Source organism: Eublepharis macularius, chromosome 2, assembly GCF_028583425.1.
Source record: "Eublepharis macularius isolate TG4126 chromosome 2, MPM_Emac_v1.0, whole genome shotgun sequence".
Classification (NCBI taxonomy): Eukaryota; Metazoa; Chordata; class Lepidosauria; order Squamata; family Eublepharidae; genus Eublepharis; species Eublepharis macularius.
In genome coordinates, this window is record NC_072791.1 from 202,241,398 (window position 1) to 202,269,051 (window position 27,654).

At 47.7% G+C, this 27,654-nt stretch overlaps 2 protein-coding genes across 3 annotated transcripts in view; both read left to right on the forward strand.

The window, feature by feature from the left end:
- Positions 1-2,843: 2,843 nt before the first annotated feature.
- The window catches only part of HOXD3 (homeobox D3), a 49,372-nt gene continuing 24,561 nt past the window's right edge, over positions 2,844-27,654 (forward strand). Inside the window, exons 1-2 of one of the 2 annotated variants that reach the window (XM_054972422.1) lie at positions 2,844-2,910; positions 18,041-18,067. The gene's annotated coding sequence lies outside the window, so the exon portion shown is untranslated. The remainder of the gene's footprint in view (positions 2,911-18,040; positions 18,068-27,654) is intronic. The other variant, XM_054972423.1, reaches the window with a different exon arrangement.
- Positions 21,679-23,655, forward strand: HOXD4 (homeobox D4). Its single transcript, XM_054972428.1, has 2 exons — positions 21,679-22,361; positions 22,837-23,655. The coding sequence occupies exons 1-2, from the start codon at positions 21,950-21,952 to the stop codon at positions 23,145-23,147; spliced, it is 723 nt and encodes a 240-aa protein (XP_054828403.1). The 5' UTR covers positions 21,679-21,949; the 3' UTR covers positions 23,148-23,655.

Genomic DNA, 27,654 nt, shown 5'->3' on the forward strand with positions numbered 1-27,654 from the left:
TGGAGTTGTTCAATGTCTCACTGTGCCCCATATCTATCCCCCAATCCTCCACAGCCATCCCCACTTAGCAAGCATACCATGCAGGGAAAGATGGGGAAGGAAATGGCTAAAATCAATAGCACAGGCCTAGAAGCAGAATCTAACCCTTATCAAGGCGTGCGTGTGTGTCTGTTTTTTCGTGAGAAAGAACAAAAACGTAGAATCTTTAACCTGAATCTGTTCTCAATGAGAAATTCGGCAGCCTCCCTCTTCGGCGGTGCAGCCATTATGTTAGGGCTGAAAGAGCCACCCTTGGAGGGGAAAATCAAAAGCAGCAGCCTGGTTTCCTCGGCTCTTCCCTCATCCCAGTGCAACCCCCTCCCCTCCTGGCACTGGTGCCGCGGACCGCATGCGATTGGGAGTGCGCCGGTGTGCTGGGGACTCGGGCACGTAGAGGAACTGCGGCAAAAACCGAGAAGCAAACAATTTGGTGCATGGATTTGCATAAATGCGGCAGAACGTTCCACTGGTCAGCTGGCCCTTAGCTATAAGATCGGGAAAGGCTCACACCAGCACGGAAGGTTTAGTTGGGTGGGTTTTAAAACAAAAAAGATTTTTCAAGATACATGCATATTAAAAAGGGTACACATATCCAATCTATTTTGATCATTATAAGGAAATCTTCGCAAGAGCCGGGGGACCTAAAGCCTTGGAAGGGATTCTGCTGGCCAGTCGAGGCTATCAAGCCCAGCCGCAGCCTTTTTAAACCAGAAAATGAAATTATTAGGAATTATCTTATGCTTATACTCCTGAACACAGACTGTTGCGGTGTGTGTGTGTTTGTGTGTGTAAGTGGAACACTTTTTGAAAGACATTTTTTCCGGATACAATTTATACATTCAAACATACAATTTATTTATCCTTTACAATTAACGTGATCAGTCTATTCATCTGCAGACCTTAGACTCTAACTAAATAGCGAAGACGGCTAAAACAACCGAACCCAGCCACACCCTGAAATCCGTCCATTTATTTAAAAGCGTCCATTTTGGAAACGGGTTGAGATTTTGCCCAAGGAGCTGATCTGCTGTCCTTTCTCCAATACCTCGAACTCAGACCCGTTAGACGATTGAAACTGACGCTAATCCCATTACGGAGGTGGAGACCTGTAAGAACGCCAGAAGCTTTGTTTTTAAGTAGAAAGCATTGACTAACTAATCCCATAATACGGACTATAAATATAATGGGGAGAAATCGCCCTGTATAAAGGAGACATTTGATTTACAACGGGAAACTGAAGGGTTTGGGGGCCTCTTAAATCGGTGGGTCTATGCACACACAGAGAGAAAAATTCCAGTCGCCCTTACTAGTGTAACTCTCTCTATTTGTGAGGTTTGTTACATAATAGCAGAAGGCTTGGTCTTAGACTGGACTTACTTCTGAGTAAAGACAACCGAGGGGTTCGATCCAAGGTGCTATAGAGGAAATAAAACACAAGGATATATGATGGCGGTTGTGGTTTACCGAGAAGCTGTTCCTCGAAAGGCAGACATTAAAATTTGGGGAGGGCTCCAGAGAGGTTTCTTCTTCCTTTCTTTTTCAGTGGTAGAGTCACCCTGTGAATTCTTTGGCCAACAGAACAATTCCGGGCACACAGTCCTGGATCTGCAGCCAAGGAGGGTTTTTTTAAAAAACAAAACAACTACGTCCAGTTCTCAGGGCCGAAAGATTTCCAAGAAAGCCCTTCTCTGCCGCATGGAAGACGCTCCATAAACTGGCACCGGGGCGAGGCAGTTCTTTTGGGCCTTCCCAAGGCAGATTCGTGGAACACTGAGAAACACAGAAGAATAGAACAATTAGGAGAAACCCCTTCTGGGCTGGGGGCACCACGATTGATTTTAAGGGGGTGGGGAAGGTGGATTCAAATCGGCAGAGATCTGAGATTCGGCCCCAGCACCGGTTGATTTTCCCAATCGCTTCCCCCCACCCCAAATCTGGGGAAAGTGGGCAAAGGCTAAAATTCCCCCTTCTGGGACCTCGGGGCAATTAAAGGACACCTAGAAATGGTTTCCTCGGATCAGCCTTCCTCTAAAAAAGGGGGATCTAGCGGGTTATACTTGGGGTGGGAGGAAAACCTGCAAAAGGAATCTCATTTCTGGAGCCTGGATCCCGGGAAGGCCCCCTCCCCGTCTTTCCTCGAGTTTTTGGCTGCAGAGCCGAACCAGCCGCAACAGATGCGGTTTATCTGTAAGCCGAGGAAAAGGAAAGTGCGGGGGGGGGGGGCGCGTGAGAAGAGCCAGGAAAGGGGGAGGGAGATTTTAGGGGAAGAAAGGGGGTGCTTGCAGCAAGCCTGGGCGGAGGGGGGGGGGGTGAGATCCGCAAGGAATTGCAGTAAATTCCTTTTTGTTTGAAGGCGATTTACAACTGGGTAATAGACCTTTTATGACCTATTTGGGCACGTCATTGGCTGCGCCTGGTCATGTGCGAGCGCTGGAGGTTTTCGTGGCCTTTATTCCGCCCCCCCCTCCCCGATTCCCCCGGCGAATTTCCCCCGCATTCTGCCTTTCCCAGAGCCGCCAGCCCCTCTTTCGCTAACCTTTGTCTCCGGCGAGGTGTATGACGCCGGCTGGGCTGTTTGGGTGCCGATCCGGTCCAGCCTGAAGCGCTTCAAAACAAACACACGCAGGCAGCCCCCGCCCGTCAGTTCCCAGGCGCAGCGGAGACGCGGGAGGGGGCCAGAGAGCGCCTTCCTTCGCCGGCGAGGCAGCCGCGTCTCTTCCTCCCCTGGTCCAGCCGAGCTCCTTTTCCCTCCCAGCCCGACCGGTTCCTCCGCTTTGGACCGGCCTCGGATTGCTCAGCAGAGCCGGCGGCTCGCAATGGATTACCCGGGTGCCTCTCGGCTCTTCGCCCTTCCGCCAAGGCAACCGACGGGTAAGGCTTTCCTCTCTGTTTATTTCGGACTCGCCCGCATCGCTGCAGGACTTCGTCCCCCCCCCCCCCCACAGCCCCTTTGCTTAGGCGCCGGAGAATGACTCCCGAAGTCATAAAAGAAAGTGAGGGAGACGGGGGGGGGGCGAGGCTGCGAAATGCTTGGCCACCTGTCTGGCTGCTTAGTGGGCGTTTGTGCCTCCACTGCCACTTTGCAAAGGGTCTGGCAAAGTGGCGACCGGTTTCGAACATTACTGAAACTGAGGGACGGGGGTAGGGTTAGAAGCCGCCCAGGGGTCCTACCCCCTAACCAAAACCGAACATGTCCCCAACTAGAGCTCTCACATCCGCTCCCCAAATTTTTATTCGAATGCAAGAATTCCATCCTGATGCCAACAGGTGCCACCCCTCCCCCTTCTCATCGGGGTCATAAGCGGGACTCTGCCCCCGGGGCTTGCTTCTTCAACGTCTGCCCGTCGGTGCCAAGAGCCCCTTCCCTTCGTTATCATGGAGGAATCCGAGAGCTATCAAACCCTCCCCCGCCTTTCCTATCGCGCTCCGGAATGTCTGCACAGCCTTCATGTTCCTTGCAAGGCAGAGGGCCAAAACCTTGGCAGTAATAAAAACAGAAGGGGCTCGTTAAACCGCAAACGTTGGGGCGGAGGGGGTTATTTTATGCAGCTCCTTCGGAAATGGCCGCGCTCTTTAAGACGCCTGGTGTGGTTTGCAAATCGTTTCTGGCGTGTGCGAAGCCTTTGAGCAGGTGATTCCATCTTCGGGATAGGATGCCTTGTTGTATTTACGCCAGCCGTACGGAGGAGACCGGGCGCGTACCTGTGTAGCGCCTCAAGTAGCACCAATATGGCTGCGAACCACCGAGCACTTGTCCTGCTGGAATCACAAGCAGGTCTGGGATAAAATGTGTCGTGGAGCATTGCAGCTTGGAGGGTGGGGTGCGGTGAGAAGAACAGTTGTTGGCGAATATAGTTGTTACCCAGGCTTTTTTTGAAATAAATGCAATTGATGGGCTGCTCCTATTTGCATGAACTGGTCTGTCTGTCGCCGGGGGTGGGGTATGGTGAGCAGAGGGAAAGAGGGGCATGAATAGATTGTGCTTATTTTAACAGCAACAACGTTGGCGTGGGGAAGGGGGAATGAACACACTATCAGTCCAATTGTGGCCGTGTTTAGTTGACAACAAGTCAATCGTTTGAATGGAATTTACTCTTAAAGTAAACGTGTACAATGATTTTATATTTCGCTTGCCTGGAAGGTTTTATAAGGTTCGCTTCTTGTATTTTAAAGGAGGGCGCCTATATGTTTTGCTCTTTGGGAATAAATGTTGTTAGTCGTTGAGGTGCTGGTGGACTTCTGTTTCTTACCGAAAAGGACAGAATAAGAAAAATACATTTTAAAAGGGGAGGGGGGAAGTTGCTAAAGAAAAAATAACTCTGCTTCCAGGGGTGGGTGGGTGGGTGGGTGGATGAAGGTTCTTTTAAGATTCCAAGTAGGTGATAGAAGTCATATTTATACGTGATACCTTTTCCTTTAGCTGTATGCAGATGCGTTTGTGAAATGGTGCTGAAATAACTGATTAGAGGTAGTAAGTGTACACGAGGTTAACATTATTCAAAAGAGACGCTCAAAAACACGAGATATCCATTGTTGCCTTTTTCAAGAGTTGCTGAAAGTCGATTGATCCCGTTTATCGCCTTGTGTCCGGTCCCCTCTAACGCATGCAGGTTTCTGAATTATTAGCAGCCATCATGGCGGCTGTTAAGAAGGGGAAATCCGCAAGATGATATCAGGGCTACAGTTTCATAGCTGCACCACAAACCATTCCCAACCAAAATGTCGATAGGTGCATAACTAAACTCGCCCCACCCCCCTCCTCTGGTATATTGCATCTCCCCTGCCCCCTGGACTGCATTGTTACAGAAATATATGTTGCAAACATACTGCAGATGCCGAGCTGGTGCATTTGCGCTTCACCTTTCACGCCTGTTTCAGAATGTGATTTCTTCCACTGTAACTCACTGCAGTAAAAATACTTGGGCGTTCATTAAACCTTCCTAGGGGCTGAAACAGAACACAATTCGGCTCAAATGGGTTGGCGATAGGATCGAAAGAAACCAGCGTCCAGAATAAAATTCTAAAGATGTTCGTTGGAAGACAGACCCAGGAATATCGACATAACTTTCCCTTAGGTTAGATTGCGACCCTGAGCATAATCGTTCTAGCTTTTTGCAACCAAATATCTTTCAATGCAATGCTAATTTGATGCCAACTGAAGCCCATTGCATTTGGAGGGGATTATTTAGGACTGTTGGCCATCCGCGCTGGTTTTTAAGGGGGAGAAAAAAGAGGGTTCCTAAAATTATCATGGAAGCTAACCCCTTCTCATCCATACACAGGTCAACCAGTTAATAATTTCACCCTCCTCTGAATTTTAAAAGGACAATCAATTTGCAGACAAAAAAGAACAAAAGTTCATTTCGCTGCTGCGGGAGACCCAGAGATCCATTTGCCCTGCACCGACTTTGCGCATCCCAGGGGTGGAAATAACGCTCAGGACCCTGAATTTTCTTTTTAAGTATATCTATTTTCATCCGAGCGCGGGCCTTTAAAAACCCACCCGGTTTATTGCTTAATCCGAGGGTTTTCCTTCCCCCTCCACGAAATATATTTCTCAGGGCCTGCTTTATGAGGTCCTGAAACTGGCGAGGGTGGGAGAATCCGAACAAAGACAGTATTTCACTCCTTGCTTGGCAGGCAGCTGTTAAAGGTATTTACAACTCTACTGCATTGCGGCACTCAAGGCGGCTCCTGCGACACAGTTAAAAACAGGAAGTGGAGGGGAAAAGAGGAGCAGCCATAAAGGGTTTCATTTGGTCAATGGGGCGGAGGGCACAGGGCAGAAAATGCCGATCGGTTCGAGATAAGATCTCGTGGATCCAAGCTCGGTCTGTTCCTGACAGGCACTAAAATGAAATGGCTCGTTGAACTGGATGGGTCTGGGAGGGGCCATTCCGGTTCCAAATCTTCCACATGGGAAGCAAAGCAGGCAATCGCCAAGAAATCAAATCTATGGAGGAGGATCGTTTGAAGGGAATTGAAGCTTGTAGCTGCTCCCATGGGGGGGGGGGCGGGGAGAGGATGGAAGATCTTTCCAAAGGGAGGTGGAGAGAGAGTAACTAGGCAGCAGGAGAAGGGAAATCCGCATTGTTTCGGGGCTCTGGGTGATAAAATCTCGGGCTTTCCTTTCTCTCTGTTGTCCTGCAGTTCTCTCGTTGGTAGTTCACAAGCCCAAGGTGAAGACAGAGGCGGTTAGCCAAGATGAGTGTGTTTGTTAGAAATCTGGGTAGGGTGAGCCATTTGGGGTTAACTGCTTCCACGGTCCACAGTTGGACATAAGCTTAGCTGAAAACAACCCACAAAAGCAGTCAGTCGAACTCTGAGATTCTGCATCTCTAGTCCTTTTAACATCGGGCCATTTCCAAAGTGTTCAAGCCGAGGGCCACCTAAGGTCCCCTGTAAAAAGCTGTATAATTAATTGGGGAGGGGGGTTAAAAGCAGCTCTGGGGTGGGAAGACATTTGGGATTGCAGTTTTGCAATCCTGGGTCGAACTGCGGGTTTAAGAGGACTTCCTGGTGTGCAGGTGGGTTCCGAACTGCTGCGGATGTGAATCGCCCCAGGAGAGTTAGGCTTGGCTTCATGCCCACAGATGCCAGCAGGAAGGACTGTTCAGGGAATAATCATTGGCTGGAACCATTTCCCATTTTGTTGCTAGGCTTCAGCGCTTGGTTTCTGCCTTTTTAACACTAAGGTTTCTCTCCCTGTCTTCTCTCTCTGGAGTTCAGGCCTTCCTTCACTCTACCAAAGGAACTGGCCTCTTGAAAGCCAAAGGGACTTCTGTAAATGCTCGGGATTGATGTCTGTAGCCAGCAGCTGCTTTGGAAAGCCCATTTTTGCACTGGAAAGAAGGCCCCTACATTCTGCCTTCCTTTTCCCTTCCCTTTACTATTTCCCTTGCCGTTCTGTCGGTGGATCAGGGGTTTTCGCTGCTGCGGCTCTATAAAATTCCTGACGGAGAAACTGCAAGCCCCTAACCTTTCTCAGAACTACTACTAGTCCAAAAGAAACCACCCACCCCCTACCCAGCAACGCAGTTCCTATTCAAGGTCCTGTTGACACAAAACTATCCTAAGGAACAAGTGGTCCGCCCATTAATGAGCCCATGGATAATACTGGGTGTCTACTGAAATGGCACATTAATATTAAGTAATAGAGCAGGATTTGAGTCCAGAGGCACCTTAGAGACGAACAAGGTTTTCAGGGTGTAAGCTCTGGAGGGTCAACTCTTCCTTCTTCAGATCAGAAGAGGAAGAAAAAGAAAAAGGGAATTTGACTCTTGAAAGCTTACATCCTGGTTTGTTTGTTTTTTAAGTTAGGTAGCCGTGCTGGTCTGCAGTAGAACAACAGGATTTGAATCCAGGGCCACCTTAGAGACCAACAAGATTTTCAGGAGGATTTAAGTCCAGTGGCACCTTAGGGACCAAGAAGATTTTCAGCGTATAAGCTTTCTACAGTCAAAGCTCTGAAGGGTATCTGATGAAGGAAGCTTTGACTCTTCAAAGTTTATACCCTGAAAATCTTGTTGATCTCTAAGGTGCCACTGGACTCAAATCCTGCTGCTCTACTGCAGACCAGCAAGGCCACCTGCCTGAAATGAATATCACGTAATGTTTGGGATAGGAGAAGGTTTCTGCAGGCTGCAATCCTGGCGCCGGACACAGCAGCCTGAACGTTCAGTCGCATCCGAGGGCGTCTTCTGAACACGTCAGGTGCCCTTAGAGAAGCGCTGGTACCGCAGGCTCTGTTCACGCCCCCGCTTTGGACACTGTGATATCCCCGCAGCTGTTTCCTCTCGCAGCAGCCCCACTTCCTCCTGCTTCCCCCCACCCCTTGGATCTGACTCGAGAACTGTCGCAGGGACACTTTGCTGTCGTGCCACTCGTCCAGGAGAAGGCGCTGTAGGACAAGCCTGGCAGCGCCGGTGGCGCCTCAAGACCTGCCCTCCGCCGGAGAGCAGAAGCAGCGGCTTCGCGGGTTTCTATCCGCTCCAGAGATGATTCATCATCTTCAACAGCCGCAGGGCTAAGCTGCCCAAGGGCACGGCCTACACACACCCTGGAACCTATTAAGCCGGTGCCAGTGAGAAATGGCACCCTAAAACTCCACGGAGGCGGCCCTCTTAGCCCTATCCCAGAAAACCCAGAAGAGGAACGTTGTGGCACCTCTAAGAGGGACAGAGGGATGGAAGCAGGATCTTTCTGTGGGCAGAGGTCCTCCTCGGCAGGGTAATGGAGCCTCAGCCAGCTCGGGGAAGTTTATGCCTCTGTTGGTCTTCAAAGTTCCACCAGACTCCTTTGGGGACTTTGGAAAGCTGGAGTGTATTCCCCCCACACACACACACACACACATCATCGTTTTATAAAGAGTGAAGATCACAGGAGATCAGATAGTGAATGTTGTTGTCCTTTACTGGGCCAGGGCTACCTCCTGTCTATAACACGATTTTATAATGGGAGGTGGTGGCGGCTGCTGGATGGTAATATCGTCCATGCTGGGGATCCTGGGAACTGTCGTTGCAGGAGAGAGATTTCTCAACAGAACTACAACTCCCAGATGCCTTTAGGACGAGAGAAATGCCTGGCCAGATAAAGAGGTTTCAAAACGTTCCAAGAGTCTCTCTACACAAGACATCTTACACTGGACGCTCAAGTGGAAGATCTTACACTTATTCTCCCATTGTAGATACACATGCGCTGCTAGGAGACAGAATACCTTGAATATAAGACCATACAGAAAGTAAGTCACCATGTAAGATATTTTGTGCAGAGACTCTTTACCGTTTCTGGCCCAACACCACAGACTATTAATTCAGGAAGTCAAATAACACATGATGAGCTTGGAAATTTATCTGGATTGAGATCCTGGTGTTTATCTGCCAGGCCAGGCTCAGAGACTCGTTTTAGGATCCAAGCCGATCCACGTTTACTTCTAGGTAAAGCCCGCACTGAAGTCAACGGAATTCCCATATAACTGCATAGGATTGCCTCATCGGAAGGCGGCGCCCTCTTCATGCCGACAGGCAGACGTCTTATTCCCGGAGTTATGGGACAGTCCCTTACACAAGAGGAAACGACACTGAAAGGACCCCTCATTAGTCTGTCCCCTCCGGGCCTCCCCCCGACCCGTCTCGTTTAGAGTCCAACCAGCCGCCCTCCTCCACCCTCAAGGGCAGGCCCTGTTTATGGGGCTATCGAGACGGCCTTTTGTGCGGGCAAGACACCAAGCGGGTCGCCCGGAGTGATTCCCGGGCCTGGTCCCCTGTCTGGGCTTTTGATGTGGCTCTGCTCCGGCTTCCTTTGTCGCCCTTTGATCTCCGCCGGCCCCTGGAGTGGCAACCCGGCCAGCCTCAAACGCACTTCTGTCTCCTCTTGGCTCTTAAGCGCCCCCCCTCCCCAAAGGTCTATTGCGCGTCTCGTCTAGCCAAAAGGAGGTGATAAAAAGGAATTGCGGCGCGGGCTTCCTTTCATCCGACCCTTTCCAAGGGTCACCTTCCTCAGTCATGCCACAAGTACTCGCCCAAGCTTGACCTTCTCGGCCATCGGTCCCTTTCTCTGCGGCTCTCCGGTCTAAGCTCAACTCGGTGCTCTCTGGGGGTTGTTTTGCCAGTTTCTGGCCATAGGGTGCTGCAGTTCGGTTATTTTAGACCTTCTTAGGGTGATTGTCTTTAGATCCCAAGGCAGACTTCCATTGGAAAGCTGCAGCGTGCGTTTGGCGCAGCCCCTTCTGAATTTAGGAGGTGGCCCCGCCTCCCGATAAAAAATCCAGCCCCGAACCGGCTTGTCTGGAAATGTTTTCCCGCAGTCAGGGTACCTGCATTTATAACACGCCTATTCTACACTAACTGTCCATCTCCGAAAAAAAACACATCCTTCATAGCAACAATGGATACATTGAACCTCCATGTGCAGGGGCAGGGTAGTCCTGAGTGGCACTAGGGAGGGCCTTCAAAGCCAGTCCGTTCCCATTGGAATGTAGGATACGGTTTACCTCGTAAAGCAACGATTTTGTACTAAGCAACATTAATCCCCAGTGCCACCCGCCACCCCACCCCAAGCCTAGCTCATTCCATGAGAAACAGGAGGCGAGTGAAAGGATCTCCCCCGCTATTAGTTAACGTCGATCATCATCTTATCTACCACTCTCCTAGACAGATTAGTGTCCATATTATCCCCACCATACACTGGGGCTGAAAGGTGTGGCACACCCATGGCCACCCGCTGATCTCATGGCTGTACAGGGATTCAAACCAGCAGAATGCTGATTTGCAACCCAACCGCTTAACCAATATGCTACAACTGCTCTCAGATCTTATAAACAATATAACATTTCTTGGATCTTATAAAGGCATTCTTGTGATGTACAAAAGATTTCAAAATTGGCTAGGAGTTCCCAGTAGCGTTTAACCCAATAAGCCTCACTTCCTGCTCTGATGCCTTAGGTAGTGAGCAAGTGTTGTGTAGTGCTTAGAGTGTGGGGGCTGGCATCTGGGAGACATAGAGCAGAACCACAAGTGACAAAAGGCACAGATTGGACACTGGTCAGCTTCCCTCAAGTTTTGATGGGAAATGTAGGCAGCTTGGCAGAATGTTGGAGAAGTGACAGTTGAAAAGTCCATTGAACAGCAGTCAGAGAGCGAAGCTGCCAGACCAGGATGCCTACATTTCCCATCAAAACTTGAGGGAAGCTGACAAGTGTCCAACCTGTGCCTTTTGCCACTTGTGGTTCTGCTCTCAGGTTCAAATATCCACTCTGCCAGAGCTTGGGCCATTCACTCCTAGTCTACCTCACAGGGTTGTGGGGAAGATAAAAGGAAAAGAGCTATGCTTTGGGTTCCCATTGGACAGAAAGGTGTGTGGGGTGGGGGTGGTGAACGAAGTAAGCCAATAGGAGAACATGCCTACAGCCTCAGAATCTTGCCCTTGCTATTCAATCCTCCACGTGTTTACTCAGAGGCAAGGTGCATGGGACTGCAGTGATGCGGCAGCAACGTGAGCACGGTTTACTTCGAAATAGGTCCTATTGCATTACCTCTTTTATTAGCAGATAATAGTAGACCTATCGCTTTTTCAGCTGCGAAATTTTATGCACTTCTGATTGATTTTTGCAGCCAGTTAAATGTGGTCTAGCTTTTTACATTTTAGTAGTCTTCTTAAAACGAGTAAGTTCAGAAGCAGAATGAGGTAGACAAAGAGAATTAATTAGACCGGAAGAAGAAATAGGTCCCATTGAGTTCAACTGCATTTAATCCCTAGTAAACCTGTTTAGGAATACAGCCCTACTCTGTCTGGTGCCATGTTAAGCACAGTCACTCTTTTCTAATCTCATTGCCTTTACGCTGTTTGCATTTAGGGAGCAATTCTGGCAGGTCTATGCAGAAGGCAATCCAGTGTTATTCAATAGTGCTTACTCCCCGGGAAACTGTCTATATAGGACTTCAGGGTAAAACAGCCATCTCTCTACACGAGACATCTTACAGGGATGCTCAAGTGCAGAGAGAGGCGATGTTAACCTGGAAGCCTAGGTTAAAAAGATAGAGCCGGGGACATCGCTCCTCAGCGGGTTTGTTAATTTCATCTTTGCCTCCTGGAAGGGGAGGTGAAATTGACAGAGCTTTCGGGGAGGCGATTATGTTTCAATGCTTCGGAGGACAAAATACTTGTGGGATTTTCCTCTCCTCCCTATTTTATGCCAATTTCAGCGGGCTCTGGGGGGAAAGCTACAGCTGAGGGAGGGCATTTTGAGCCTGTACTTGCTTATCAGGCTTTAAGGCTGAGATCCAACTCGTCAGGTATATCCAAAAAGCAAGTCTTATCGAAATCCATCAGCTTTCTTTCCGGGTAAATGTCTTTGGAACCGGGGTGCCAGTTTTAAGAAAAGGATTACATTGGTGCAAAACTTGCCAAAGGATCCGCTTCCTCTCCTCATTCCTTCGAATCCAGCTTGATTAACTTGATTTCACTACATCCAGAAGTAAGCAAGTTACTTCTGGACCGCGTCCTGGCAGCCCCCTCTGCCTTTTGCACTCGCCCCTTCAGGGCCAGACCTTTTGAAAGGGCTTCACAGTTCCAATTCGCCCGCCAGGCAACCATTTTTCAAAACCTGTAATTTTTCACCTGAGAACTTTCCCACCTTTCCTCTCTGATGGTCTCTCCTTGACCACGTTGAGGAAGGCTCCCTCCCACACTCCATCGGCCTCATTTCCTCCTCCTCTCCTGTGGTTTTGGAGCATTAACTCGCATGCCAATTTCCACTGGATGCCTTTATCCTAAATTGGAGGGGTTAGCGCAGCTTCTTTCTGACGCGTTCCTGGTCTTAAGAAATCGCCAAGCCATTTGCGCCCGGCGTTTGATCAGCGCCGGCTTCGGGTTTGTTCTGCTTTGGACAGAAAACTCTTGTTTCCTGATGGATTTCTTCCTGCCTGCCAAAGAAAACTTCTGCGCAGAGTTGCCTGGCTTCTTTGTGCGCGCCTCTCATCTGCAGCTTCTTCCACACCCGTTTCTGCCTAAAGCTTCGTTATTACTTAACCCTTACAGCTCCGCCAGTTCCCTAGCTGTCTCCAAGAAGAAAGAATCTCCTTAAAAAACAAAGCCACCAGCTTGCCACTGCTTCGAACAGGGGCTGCTTCCAAGTTAGAGTAGCCGCGGACACCTCAACTGCTATTTTGTATCTATCAAGAGTTTCAAAGATGGATCTCCAGAACCAGGGCTCAGGGCAGGAAAAGAGGACCGTAGGCAGGTCTCTGAGCATGTGCAGAGTGTTTACCCTTCAGGAAGGAGTAACAGCTAGCCAGAACATAGCTGAGGAGGCGAAGAAAGCTTCCAGAGCAGAGAAAATGAAGCTTGAGAATCTACCAGCCTCATTTTAGCAATGAAGTAACGCTGGTGTGGAAAGAGTATTGTGGTCGGGTCAGAGGCCCAGCCACATGGCCAATGACCACCTTGTGCAATTTGGCTTTTGGAGAAGCCTGCCAGTGTGCTGTTCAGGGTATTTTAAAGGCTTGGCTTTAGTCTAGTAGTCTAGTTCTCACTCAGCTGGTCAACCTGTGCCCAGGCTGTCCCATCCCAGACTGGAAGTGGAAGCTCAAGTGGCTGTATATAAATAAAGAGCAAAACCTCCAGAGAGAAAACCAGTTCGTCGGGAAAGGGTTTCTACCCTGATCCTCGTCCTATCCAGTTAATTTTCTAAGCACAGGTGATATTTTTGGAGGATGGAGCTTCAGTCATGTGACCCCCCCCCCCAGTCTGAAATGGCACAGCCCAGACCTCGATGAAGAGCTAGGTCCTAGTGAGATGGCAGCCAAGCTAAGGTCAGAGCACCCTAGATCATTCACCTCTCCTTCATTTTATCCTCGCAACAACCCTGTGGGGTAGGTTATGTGGATAATATATGACTGGCCCAAGGTCTTAAGCAAGCTTCAGTGGCATAGTAGGGATTCGAACCTGGTTCTTCCAAGTACTGGTCTGACACTCTAACCATTACACTAGACTGGCTATCCAATATTGGAATGAAGATCCTTCCCTTTAGAATATACCTTCTCAGTGCAGAGCAAGAAGTTGTAACTATAGAGTTTCGACTGAGATCTGCCCACAACTAAGCCCTCGGGTCTATCCAGAACGTGCTTGGGATCGGCAACCCAGACAAGGACGAGTATTAGGATTTCTAACAATTTACAGTCAATGTGTGCTATGGAAGCAGGACCGATGCCTAAACCTCAGGTAGTGACCTTGCTGAATCATATTGGATGGATCCCAGCCTAAGAGAAGCGTTTCCCCTGCTAAAATTCCATTGAAATTAATCGCGTGTGTATACATCGTATATAAATCGTAGTTCCTCAGCTCTGTCTTTGGCCTATCTTGAAAGAAATGTTTAGCACAGCAACTTACAACCTTCTGTCAAAAACCATGGGAAACTATTGTATGAGTTTCCCACTTCTAAGGAATCCCACCGCCATTGGACTTTCACCTCCTTTGGATAGTTACCCGGGAAGGAAATCCCAGTGAGTTCGATGGAATGTAAGAAGTTTAGGCTGCAATTCTCTGCACATTTGCTTGGGAGCGGTCGATTTGGACTTTATTTCAGAGGGACTTGCAAGGAGGTTGCATTGGGGGCCTCTTTGGAGTCTTTCTGGAGCTGCCTTGGCCAAGTGTGAATGCTGTCAACTCGAGCTAGATAATAGTAGAACCATTAATGGTAGACCCTTTCTAAGGTCATCAATATATACATATTAGATCTGGTTTATAAACATTTGAATTTCAGCGATGAAAATACCTTGGGGACCCGGGATGCTCTTTCGGGAAGATGAGAGATACAGGTGGGTAGCAGTGCAGAGATACAGATAGGTAGCAGTGGCAAAAGAGCGAGATTAGAGTCCAGCAGCACCTCCGAGACCCTGGAAATCCTGGAAATCAAGTGGGTCACCAAGGTGCTTCTGGAATCTTGGGAGAACGATAATTCCATGTCCCTGTAGTGAGGAGCAATGGAGCGTTCTGGAGTGCGGACGACCTGTTATGCCACAGGGCCTGGGGACATCTCCCTGATCCGAATTCATGCCCCAGACAGATCTGTTGGCGTTTGGCTTTTTGTCTGAGGGGTTGCTTGGGGAAAGTTTGCTTTTGCTTTTCTGTCTTAGGTTTCTTGGTTCGGTTGCAGTCCCTGGTAAATAACCAGGAGGAAGAAAAAGAGCTCTGACCCCAAATCGGGTCTTTTGAAATCGAGCAGATCCCGGACAGCCTAGCCTGCCTTCTGGGGCTTTAGGCCCTCAAGATTTCTGGAAGGGCTACTTTAAAACAAAAAATGGTTGAAGAGAAGTTTTCAGCCTTAGAGTTAGCGGGGCTATCTACTTCGAATCGGAAAGGAGTGGGTTTAGAATCAGATCGTTTAGAAGCACTTGAATGAAGCGAATGGACGTCTTGCTTCAATACATATTGCATGCAAGTAAATCCACGCCCCACTTTGTGGAAGAGCAAGATCCCGATCCAATAGCACCTAAAAGACCAACTAGATTTCCAAGGTAGGAGCTTTTGAGAATCAAAGCTCCCTTGTCATGCCTTGGAAATCTCGTTGATCTTTAAGGTGTTGGTGACCCGGATCTTGCTTTTCGACTGCAGACTAACAAGGCTACCCACCTGAAACTACTTTTCGGGCAAGTTTTCTTGCTTGCTATAGGACTTACTTTCAAGTAATCTGCTGGGGGGGGGAGGGGGCTTAGCCTCAGGTAAAGTCCTAGCTGGATTACGAGTCACGTTGCTCGAGTGAAATATACAAAAGAACCAGGGCTTCCATCAGCGAAATATAAAATCAAGTTTGATTTTGGACGATGTATTTGTGGTGACTCCTGCGGCTGGCGTACTCAGCCCTGACTTCCACTTAAGGTCAGGACAGCAGCCCTGCGGGCTGGCTTCCACTGAAGGAATCCATCCGTCGCTTTTAAAGTTGGGATAATTTTCATAAAACATTTTCCTAGGCTAATGAGATCATCCTCATGACAGAAGTGGGAAGAGAGGGCGGAGTCTACAGCAGTTGCACGCCCTTTTGCCTTCTTTCTAATCCCACCGGGGCGTTACAAAAAAAACTTTCGATGAATCGTGTTGTCCCAAATTTCCTCTGACTGAAACAGAAACATTTACCGGCAAATCCAAGCGCGCCAGAGTTTTCCAGGCAAAAGGCAACGGTGCGATTCCTGGCCAGGGAAAACTTCCCTTCCTGCGTTCGGAATGAAGACCCCTTAAAAGCCACTTTGCCTGCCCTCCCTCCCTCCCTCCCTCCTCGCCCCTTCTTCACACCAGACGGCTTTTATGGTTTTATTATAGAGCTTCTTTTCAGCTCTCAGAGTTTGGGGGTGGGGGGGTTGGATGTGCTCACCCAGCTCGGTCTCTTTTACAAGTTCCCGCGCTTGGAAACGGTTTGGCCAGGCCCCCAAAGAAGAATCGCGATAGGGCATGACACTCTAAAGTCCGTGTTTCGAACAAGCCCTCCCAAAGAAGTCTACGAAACTACCCACTATGACACGAAAGCCAGGTGCCCTTCCACCAGCCTCGCTAAGCATCCAGAGATATACTGCTGCTGCTCGTGGAGGTTTAACTGGGGCTGATCCTTTTTGTTTCCCCCAGAGGGGCCCAAACTGAGAAAAGAAAACAGTATCTACTGGGATTTCCCCAGGACAGGCAGCCTCCAGCCATTTCACCCGTAGCCTTGTTATCCCTTAGATGTGAACGGATTTATTCTCGAGTAAGTGATTTGCTACAAAAGCTGTTCAGTTCCCGACGACGGAACGGGGTTGCTGTGAGGGTCTGTAAACCTGGTGGCCTTTCATCTGGTTTAAAACGTCCTCCCCTCTTCCTCCTCCCCCCCTCCCCGTCCTTCACATGCATATTCATTCAGATAAACTTTGAATCGGTACTCACTCACAGCGAAATTCACACGTTCTTTTCCTCAAAAGCAATTAAGGAGACACCCTAAAGTGCCCATTTGGCTGCTTTTCCGGGCCCAACCACCGTATTCTGGAAAGCTTGGCCTAAAACTCCAAGCCCGCAGCTCCCGGCGCATCACCCTTGTTATTTTGGACTCCTTTAAATTTCATAGAACACTGCCCCCCCCCCTTTCCAGGCCCTCTTTATTTAAGTGAATAAAAGTTTAAAGCTAGAGGTTATTTATTGTTTCGCCAAGATAGGTCCTGAGTGGCTCTTTCCAAACACGTGATCCCAATAAACTTTGTTTTATGGCTTGAGAGTTGACAAGCCAAAATATAATTCCCACCATAAATTAGTTTAAGAGCATACAAGTGCAGACGCTTGACTTCCTTGAAGCAGTGACAAGGGAGGCGTTAGAAAGGAGCTTTCTGCCTGAATTCAAGCGGCAGGATCTTTGCCTTCTCTCCGGTTCTTTCTCTGGGAACCCCCACAGTAAGTCCCTTTCTTTTTCTCTCTGTTCGCCTGCATCTCCCTGTGTTTTACATCAGGAGATGTATGTTGCTATCCAAATCCAGAGAAAGCCTGCGATGTTACATTATCTCGGGTTTCAGCAGATCTGCTTCAGCTCAGATGGTTTCCTTTCAGAGATGTCAGTCAGTCTCTTTTCGAGTCTGATGGATCCAAGCCTGGATGTGTAATGGGGAGAATGTTGTAAGGTGTTTCCTTGGATGAGTGTTCACCATCCTAGAAGGTGATTTCTGTTAGTTTCGAAGGGAACTGGAGAGAGAGAAACTCTTAAGTGGCCATTCGAGTGTCGCTACCTATTAACCTGGTGGTTGTGATTATGTGTTTCTTAGCATGGTGCAGTGCACAGGGTGAAAAGGAAATAGATAAAGGAAACAGATAAAATTAGCCTCAGTTGCTTTTTCTTCAAGGCAGTTTTTAAACAGAATATCGAGTATACGTAGTTGCACGTGGGCAATAAAGAGGCACAGGTTTGTGTCAACAGAGAAGAAGGCAGATGTATTTAAGTCAAGCTAACAAAAAAACGCATACAGCAAAACGTTGATCTTTTAGGGCCTTTAGGCTGTGGGTGTTTCGATCATGGACAAGAAATATGTGACATTACAGTGCTGAGTTGCACCCTTGGAAGTCAAGGAGTCGAGAAAGATGTCCCTCTAATTGGGACGGCGTTGCTTCAGGTTCGGATAAACAGGACCACGTCATATATTAGGTTGTGTTAACCTCAATGTACGCTCCTTGAAGAAAGGAGGAGAGCCAAGCGGGATGTTTTATGTTTACGGCTGTGAGTCTGAAATCGTTGCTCAAAAAGACCTCCTGACGTTGCTTGACCTTTTTTTTTTATTAAAACGTTCAATTATCCAAATGTGTTTTTACTTTTAGAGTGATAAACTCTTTTTAAAAAAATAATGGGAAATGATGGGAAATCAGCAGTGGGAAAGGTGTGCCTTTTTAAAAAAAGAAAAACGTGTATTCATAATCCCTGGTGATGTTTTTCAAGGCACACAGAGAGCTGTAAACCTTCAAAAGTGAAATATAACAATCCCAAACGTTCTTCTCGCAACAGGTTCAGGACCATGGCAGCCCATCTACAGTAAGTGAACTCTTTTCTATTTTGGGGGGCGGGGGGAGGCAAACCTGGCTGGGCTTCCGTGCATGACCTGCCTCGCTTTATCCCTGTAAATGGAGAAGAATGCATTCTTGATGTTTCTGTAAGAATGTTTTAAGGTTTGGTCCCGCATCTGTAGGCCTCTGAGGCTTCTTTCCTTTGCTTCATCCACCTTCCTGTCTGGGCTTGCAAGACCGCAGCGAACGCGGATCGAACAGTTTCTGGGGAGATAATTACAGGAGTGCACAGGTGCAAAGTGAATTTTTTCTGATGCTCATAAAGTTCTTTCCAGCATCCGCAGGATTAGCGTGTAGGCAGGATAAAGCGAGATGAGGTCTCCCTGTGCAAATATCCAATGTTTCCCCTCTAAAACAGAGGCCCAGAGATGAGGGTGCCGAATACAGTGGCATTTGGTGGTCTGGTTCCTCAGCTTCTGAGAGTATATGAATATCCCAATGACGTGTTTTGCCGTATATTTTTGTATACCCTTCCCCTCACCCAGCCACCTAAATACCTGGAAATAAGGCCTTTGGTTTCAATGGAAACATACAAGCCATGAAAATATGCTCAGGATTGTAGTGGAATGATGTTATTTGTGTGGTGATTGTTTGGATTCAAGGAAGGCTTCTTGACAAGATATTTGTATTAATGTCTGTACTAATACCTGAACGAGGGAGAGTCTTGTATTTTTTGTTTTTGAAAGAAAAAAGAACGAGAGAATCCTTTTTAAGAATGAAAGAAAGAAAGGTCGAGTCTAGTTGCAAATGTTTATGGCGGGACGTCTAATGTTTTGGACTGCATTATTTTCCTAAAGGGAGAAGGAAAACCACGGTTTCTTGTATTAAACATGCTTTAAACTGTTTTTATTCAGCAAAACATCAGTTCATATCCTCTCCTCCCCACCCTTCTCCTTGGAAAGCTATCTTGCTAACCTGAAGTTTCAGCTGCTCTCTTTATCTTGCTATATAAACAAAAATCGCAATATTGTTTCTTTTAAATAGCTCTAAACCAATAAGAAGGGCTGGGCTATCCACGTTTTCTTTCCGAAACCCCTCGCGCTTGCTTGAATTTTCTTTTGGACAGCCTTCAAATTTCTCTCTTTAAAAACCGCAAAATTTTCTTTTCTATCCTTCCTGGTTTTATTTGAAAATTTCTCCTTTAAACTGAAGTTTAGCCGGCTGATTATGAACCAGGAAAAAAAAAAGGCCTGATGGATCAAAAGCATTTGTACGGGCAGTTGAGCAGGAGGTGAATATTTAACGTTTTTGTTCATCAATAACTCCTTTGGCTTTGACCTGTCTGAGCAAGTCGTGCAATAAAGGTGAAACGCAGGTCACCGCGTCTAACAAATATGAAAATGTGTGGCTATTGCACAGAATACTCGGGCGATTTCTTTCCTCCTTTTCCATTCTCTACCGGATACTATTGATCCTCCCTGTTCCATGAGGATTGCACACCCCAATTCCCCAATAAAAAGTAAATTTTATTGGGGAACCTTGCGTCTTCTCTAGAGTTGGCTGCTTTAGCCCATTGACCTATTCAGTGTTTCTGAACTCCTTATTCATCAAAAGGAGCAAAGGAGGGGGTGCCTTCCACCCCATCCTCCCCCCATAGAAATGATAATGCCTGCTCAGCCCCCCGCCCCCCCATAGGTATGGGTTCAGCAATCCCTTAGAGACGCGCTTTCTCTCCTGTTTCTCGTCTATTTCTCGAAATTAAAAAAGCCCTTAATTTGAAGTAAAAAAGGAAAAAATTCACTTTAGTCACAGATCCTAACTGCCCTACACAATTTAGACGTGTAAGATCCCCCCACCCAGCTAATTTGTCCCCACGTTTCTTCGAATAGCCCGAGAAGGGGAAAGAGGTGACGGCAAAGCAGGTCAGAGGAACCGGGTCAGCTACAATTCATGAACTTTTGGACTCTTCTGTGCTTCTGTCGACAAAGCAGAAATAATGAAACGCTGGGATATGTTTGTAAATGATTTAGCCTGACCTCGTGCCCTGCCCTTCACCATAAACGCGACTGCAAGAAAACAAGCGATTTTTAAAAGGAGGGGAATCTCCGTTATTCGGAGAAATGCCTTTAAGCCAAGCCGATGACATAAATATAGCATTAGGCTTTATTCGTTTTAAAAGTGAAATTTTTCCTGTAAGGAACATCCTTATCGATCGAGAGATTTTTCAATTATTGTAATTATTATTATTTGGAGTCATGAAGACTTTTTTCACATATTAGCTGAGGTTCCGTTATTGTATGTACTTAAACACCTATCTATGGAAATTTTAAATGCAATTACATTTCTTTCTGTGCCTATTTAAATGCTAAAGCAACCATGCCGTCTGCCAGGGGGTTTGTAACACCCGCTATTTGAAGCCTGTGATTAGAAATCGTTCCAAAGATCACTGCCACCCCCAAAATAATATAGATAAATATATATTGTTTGTGTTCCTGTGAGATCTTTACCTTCTTCAGATCCATAATTTCAGACTTTTAACCTGGACTGATTAGGTTTGCCATCCTTGGAAGAAGGTTAGAGGAATTCCAACGTTACAGCGGCGCTGCTTTTTGTTGCCCTCAGTAGATGAAACCGGCATGTTATTACGTTGTCTATATATACCCTGTAGAACCGAATTTGTGTGGTATTTATATAGTCACAGATTCGATTCTAGGGGAATATATGGGTGATGCAAAAACTTCACCTTTCTGCAGACGGTTAGCCGCTTTAAAGGTAGAAGACTATAACTTGCATGGTGGATTATCTCCAGTTGTTTTGCTAGGACAATTCTTCAGAGTTCCTGTTTCATGTTTAGGGGCACATCCCATCATAAATCTGTTCATTTAAATATAATTAGTATAACAATGGGGTATGTGCGCTAATTGCTCAGATAATGTTTTGTTTTTAATGAAAACACAACAAAAGGTGCCTAGAACGAATGTATGATATTAGAAATTCTTTTTCATTCCAATGCCTCGATACCATTAGAATCAGAAAAGTACATTTTATTTCTTCTGGAGCTGGGAGGAAGCTAAGAACAATACGATATTGGCATTATCTAAAACTGCAGGTTTTTTTTTAAAAAAAAAAGAGTTAAATGCAAATTTTCCTCTAAAATTGAACCCAAAGCTGTCAAATCGTTGTTTTCTGCGAGGCTTTTAAAAAACAACAACCCAAAATTGTGTTCCCTTTGGGGAGTAAATTCGAAGCTAGTTACTCATTGTCTGATTTGATTCTGCCCAACTAGGTTCTGGTAACTTTTGGTTGACCCCAAGCGAACAAAGACAGGGCAGATCTATTGTGCCTCATATTGCCCTCCCGTTTGATGTCGTCGTCTTCTGTTTTCTTACCCTTTCTCTGAGTTTTTGTGAAAGCTCGCTTCGCTCCTCTGTATCTTCCTCTGGCTGAGCACCCCCAATCCCCCCTCCCCAAAACGTAACCCACTAACGTTTTCATAGGCTTGCCAAAAACTTATATGGAAGGGCATCAAAGGTTAGAAAAAAGTCAGCCAAGACAAAAGCCTTTGATTTACCTGGGGGGGGAGGGCACAGGGGTGGGGGGGCAGTGAGGCGGCCCTGGACTGATGAGTCGCGCTTTATGGCATTCATATCGCCCTTGGAAGGGGCGGGGCGGGGCACCAATGGGAGAGCGCGGCGGGTCCACTCGATCTCCCGCGTCTCGGTTAGTGAAATTGGTGGACCTTCTGAGGTCCAGACACAAACCCAGTGATCAAGCCCTCTCCGGCCCGGATTGGCTGCGCCGCTCACGTGGGCGCCTAACTTTATTCACTTGACAGCGAGTAGGAGGGCTCTGTGGCAGGGGAAAAAAAGACAACACGAGAAAAATTAGTATTTTCCACCTCCCGAAATTAATGGCCATGAGTTCCTATATGGTGAACTCCAAGTATGTGGACCCCAAATTCCCTCCTTGCGAGGAGTATTTGCAGAACAGCTACCTGGCCGAGCAGGGCTCCGACTACTACGGGGCTGCGCAGGGCTCCGACTTCCCGCCCCAGGGGCTCTACTCGCGCCCCAGCTACGGCGAGCAGCCCTTTGGCTGCAGCAACGCCCAGGGCTCGGCCGGGCAGCCGCGGGGTCACGGGCAGGAGCAATCCGGCCCGCCGAGCCACTTCCCCGGGCCAGCCGAGCACTGCCCGCCGCCTCCCATGCAGGCCGCCCGCGCCTGCAGCCAGCAGCAGAGCCTCAAAAACCCCAACGGGGCAGCGGCGCTTAAGCAGCCGGCGGTGGTATATCCCTGGATGAAGAAAGTCCACGTTAACTCAGGTAAGCAGCACTTTCTTCCAGCCGCCTCTCCTCCTCCTCCTCCTCCCTCCCCTCCTCCTCTTCCTCGCCCCCACCCCTCCGAAGTTCCGTCCAGGCTCCAGCAGGAGAGATGTGGGGTGCAAAGCGAGGTAGTCAATTACCCTCGCCATAAATTTTGATGGCTGATGAAACAGGCCCTTGGCCATGTGGCTGGGGGCAGCATGGCGACTCCATTTCAGCAGGAGGCTGGGGGACTTGGAGCAGCGCCCTGCGCATGGATGGAGTGAGTGGGAGACGGAAAGGAAAGACAGGGAAAGAGAGGAAGAGCCACTATTTCACTAGCCGAGTTAATAGTGTCTATAACCTCCACATGGCCTTGGTTAATCACTACGCCTGGCTTTGCGAGTGGAAGATCTGCCGGGAAAGAGAAAGAGTAGCGGGTAGGTTAGCTGGCCGGTTGTCCTTCAGCGCTGTCTCTTCTTTCTCTCCCCCTCAGTGAATCCCAACTACACCGGCGGGGAACCCAAGCGCTCCAGAACAGCTTACACGAGGCAGCAAGTCCTGGAGCTGGAGAAGGAGTTCCACTTCAACCGGTACCTGACCAGGCGCCGCCGGATCGAAATAGCTCACACTCTGTGTCTCTCGGAGCGCCAGATCAAAATCTGGTTTCAGAACCGACGGATGAAGTGGAAAAAGGACCATAAACTGCCCAACACGAAGGGCCGGTCGTCAGGGGTTTCCGCCGCTTCCAGCCAGCGCTTACAGACGGTCTCTAAGGAGCATCAAACGGACTTGATCACTTTATAGGCGGCTGGGAAATGGTCCGTTTCACTGGTGGGATCCGGAGCGAAACTCTCCTGAACCGACAGCCGGAGACCCAGGCGAGCCCTCTCTCACACACCCGCACAAAGCCTAGGAGCTGGCCAAGCGGAAATCTGCTGCAGGCTCCCCAAGTGGCCTCATCCTGCTTCAAGGTACTTGGAGAAAACCCCAACCGTCCTGTATCTTGATGAACAGCATCCAAACAAACTGCATCCGGAGGGTGAGGAAACGATAGAGATATATAGAGAGAAATATTTTTAATAAGACTTTTCCTGTGGACGCCAGCAGTGCCCTCCCCGCCCTGCAAAGCACGCCCTTTGGCCTTCTATCTGCAGGGAAAGGCTTTCGGGTGCTCCACTCTCTGGGTTGGGGGTACTGCTAATCTTGCTTCCCCCCCCCCACTCGGTGGGTTGTGCGTTTGGAGAACTCTAATGGAGAAAGCGTGAACTCTTATCCCCCCCTTGCTTTATCTTTGTTTTTTAAAAAAAGTTTAGCGCCCCCCCCCCCCCAATGACTCGGAAATATTTTAAGAACATGAAACGAAAACGGGTTATTTTATTTTTGTAAAATTGTTATTAGTGTATTTATTTATTGGTTGGCTAGAAAATGGAAACAGGGAGGAAACAGTCGAACCAAAAAGAGTGCAAAAGAATATTCCCCTTCTCCCCTCGGTGTCGCTGAGGCTCATAATAATAGAGAACTTTCTTTCTCCCCGACCTTGTTTTTTGATTCTTGTGTACATATGAAAATACTTTCTGGATCTTTAAGAGGCTGAGCAGGAGCTACGATCCTTATCTGATGAAAGGGACTGAAAATGTTTCCTTTTTTAAAAAACGAAAACGTCATGCTTTGAGCCGAGGTCTTCTAATGAAAAACAACCCCCCTCTTAAAAAACTGTAAAGAGAAACAAAACAATATAAAAAAAATCGAATAGCTTATTCCAAGTGATTTGTGAAGTTTATTGCATAGACACATTGTGACTTCTTTTTCTTGTTCTTTTGTTTCATTTCTATATTTTGAATTACACTATCTTTTTAAAAAAGAGGGGGGAGTGATTGACTGCATGTGTTGGGCGATAAACTGTGTTTCTTTTATTCAAACCAATAAACCCAAATGGAGGAGCCTGGCTATTTTTTCTTAAAGAAATCTCGAAGAAAATGCTCAGGGTGGGGGAAAAACTAGGTCGAGGAGACAGACCTTGACTGAAGGGCTCCGCGCATATTGCAGCCAGCCGTGGCGGGCGTTTTTAGGGGGACCCTTTCCCAACAATGCACAGATCAAATAAACCAAAACCAAAACGGATATTGTGGTAATTGGAAAACGCAGACGGGTTGGTTCGTTTGCTCTGATTCCGGTGCCCAATGCTAAATATGCTTACTGGGAAGCAAACCTCGCTGGGAGGTGTGCGCGCCGAGGGGGGCAGCCTTAAACGAACATTTGGATTGAAACGAACGTTTCGGATTTCTGGAAACGAAACCGTCTGCACTGGTCTTTGAGGTATCTTAGGTTAGGATCCCTTTTAGAGTAGACCAGATTGGGAAGGTTTTACAGGATTAAGAAAGGAAAGGGCGGGGGGGAAGCAAAGCGAATGGGAAGAGAAGCCGTGAGCGGCTTCCAAATAACGAAAGGATGAACTGAGTGGCTCTCGGTCGTGGGAGCTCGAGGTTGATTTGGGAGCCCTCCTTTCTTCCCGCGAAGCCCGATCCTAAGCGCGTTCCTTAGGGGAGTGGAAATCTGCAGGGCCGAAGCTCCGATTCTCTGGACGCCTTTAGGATCGGGGGGTTCTCGGATCTCTTTGTTTTACGGCTCTCGGCCCCTTCTGCCTTTGTTCTCTTTGGCGCGGCCGGCCTTCCATCTCAGCCTTGCCCCCGGGCTCCCCTTGAATATCTGCCCGTCGGGATATTAAAGATGGATATTCCTGCATTATTCTGGTCTTTGTGTCCAGTGACAAAAAGCGCGGGGTCCGTACATAGCGGGGACGTCTTCTTTCCTGACGCCTTCACGTCGAGAGGCTGAAAAGGTATTTTACTGAACTTCGGCTAAATTGTGGAAACAGGTTCATCCAGAGGACAAATTTTCTATTCGATTAGCCGTATTGCAGCCGGGAGGATTGACCTCTAAACCCTTAACCTTTCGGAACCCCGGTCCCTTTTCCTTTTCTCAAGCACAGAAAAGCAGCGAGATGTAGCCCTTGGCGAGCCCTTGGCTCGCAATGTTAGCTCTGCTTTTTGAAATCATTCTTTCAGAAACCAAATGCCAACCTCGGATGGCCACTGTGCTCCCGGGGAGTCCAGGCCCTTGTAAGAACCCCGTTTACTGGACTTCAGGAAAAAGAAGTCCTTTTTTGTCGACCTAAGGCCTGGGGTGCATTATTAGTGCGCAGCAACAACATGTTATCTTGGAGCGGAAGCCAACAATCGCGGCTTCCTTACAACCCGATCCAAAGCAATACTTACTCAGAAGCAAACCCTTTAGGCTGCAATCCTGTGCCAATTTACGCTGGAGCACATCCCATTGAACCAAGTGGGGTTTGTTTCAGAGGAAACAGACATAGGATTGCATTGTTAGTAAGTAAGTGCGCTAGGGATCGCAGTATTAGAATAATATTATGGTAATATTGGGGGGAAGGGGCAGGAGAAGCTGAAGATGGAAGGGGGAAGAGAGAAAGAGAGAGAGAGATCTGGCCTTTGCTCCATCCCAAAGATGCCTGCCAGAAGTTATGCCCCATTGAGTGCAACGAAACTGACGCACCCAACGCATGTTTACTCAAAAACAAGTTCCACTAGTTTCAGTGGGATTTTGCCCCTAGTAAGTACGGACCCGTGTAGACTCAATGGTGGTCTGGATAAGATTTAGGGTGCAATCCTAATCAGAGTTACTCCAGTCTAAGCCCATAGAAATCAGTGGGCTTAGACTGGAGTAAATCTGATTGGGATTCAACTGTAAATGCAGCAATGCTAAATGAGGAAAGAAGTCCCACGGAACATAGTGGAACTGCCTGACCGCGTAAACATGTTTGGGACAACCAATGGGACCAATTTGACCTCACAATGTAACCCACCCATTCTCGACCTAAACGAAGTGAGCTTCAGACGTGTGAAGACAACAGAACTGCCCCAGAGTCCTTTTGTAATGTTAATGGACTCTGGACAAATGTGGGGTTTTTTTCGGAGTCAAAAAAAGTCGTTTTGGAGGGGGGAAAGAAGATCCCTTTGAGCTCGGGTTTTGAAGTCTTAAATCTTGGTTGCAACTGTATTAGTCAATCCCCCGAAGAGGATGATGGAAGCGTCCTGGTATCAAAGAGATTCCTCCCTTTGAGGGGGCTGGGAGATAAACATTTGGCCCAGGATGGATTTTGAAAAGGAAGACAAGGTTCATTTCTTATCATCTCGCTTGGGTTGGGGAGGGAATGCTGATGACGTGGCTGGCTGGGGGTTATATTGAAGGATGCCGAAATGCTCCTGCTCCCAAGCTAAAGGGAGGGAATCCCTTAGGCTGTTTATCTCGTTTTCTTAGGGATGCAAAGTTGTGTAATACCAGGACCTTTGTGAACAAGCTGCATTGTGGCAGTTCTCTGTTGTTACTGTGAGATGTTTTCTAGACTTGGACATTTTTTGTTGTTGTTTGCTGCCTCTGATTAAAACATTATTTATTCAAATGATTTTGGTGTAAGTCCTCCTTATATTGGTTGCAATAAAAAGATGTAACGAGTGGTTCTGTTTGGGATGGAAATAGGATGTGCTTCATATCAAATATTGACCCTTACAGTGGAAACCTTAGCAGAATCACACACCACTCGAGCGCAATTTCTAAGTAGAATCACACTCCTATAATAAGGACTTCACTGTGCTTAGGAGTGCACTGCTAAATTTGAAAGGAATAAACATGATCAAATCCTAAGAGAGAGAGAGAGAGAGAGAGAGTGTGTGTGTGTGTGTGAAATATTACTAAAATTGACCATTCCCCACATGTGCCTACCTCTGCTGTTAATCCAGAGGAGTTAGCCCTGTTAGTCTGTAGTTGCAAAACAGTAGAGTCCAGTAGCACCTTTAAGACTAACCAACTTATTTGTAGCATAAGCTTTCGAGAACCACAGCTCTCATCGTCAGATGCTTATGCTACAAATAAGTTGGTTAGTCTTAAAGGTGCTACTGGACTCTTTACTATTTTACCTCTGCTGTGGCCACTTGATTAACTGATATGATTTTAAGCCAGGCCCCAACAATTCTGCTGAATGTTGCCCTAGTTAAACACTCAGTTGCATGTTTGGAGACATGTTTATGCATAAGAAGACTCAATGAGTTCAGCTGGGCCTAAGCTATGGTTGCCAACCTTCAAGTATGGCCTGGAGATCTCCTGGAATCACAATTGATCTCCAGACCACAGAGATTAATTCCCCTGGAGAAAGTGGCTGCTTTGGAGGGTGTACTCCATGGTATTCTGTCCAGCTGAGGTCCCTCCCCAGATCTCTGGGTATTTCCCAACCCGGAGT

What these genes read in the sequence shown, in the direction of transcription:
- HOXD4 (XM_054972428.1), top strand. Translation starts at nt 21,950, where the DNA reads ATGGCCATGAGTTCCTATATGGTGAACTCCAAGTATGTGGACCCCAAA. An exon ending in GAAAGTCCACGTTAACTCAG is followed by an intron (nt 22,362 to 22,836) that starts GTAAGCAGCACT and finishes TCTCCCCCTCAG; the next exon opens with TGAATCCCAACTACACCGGC.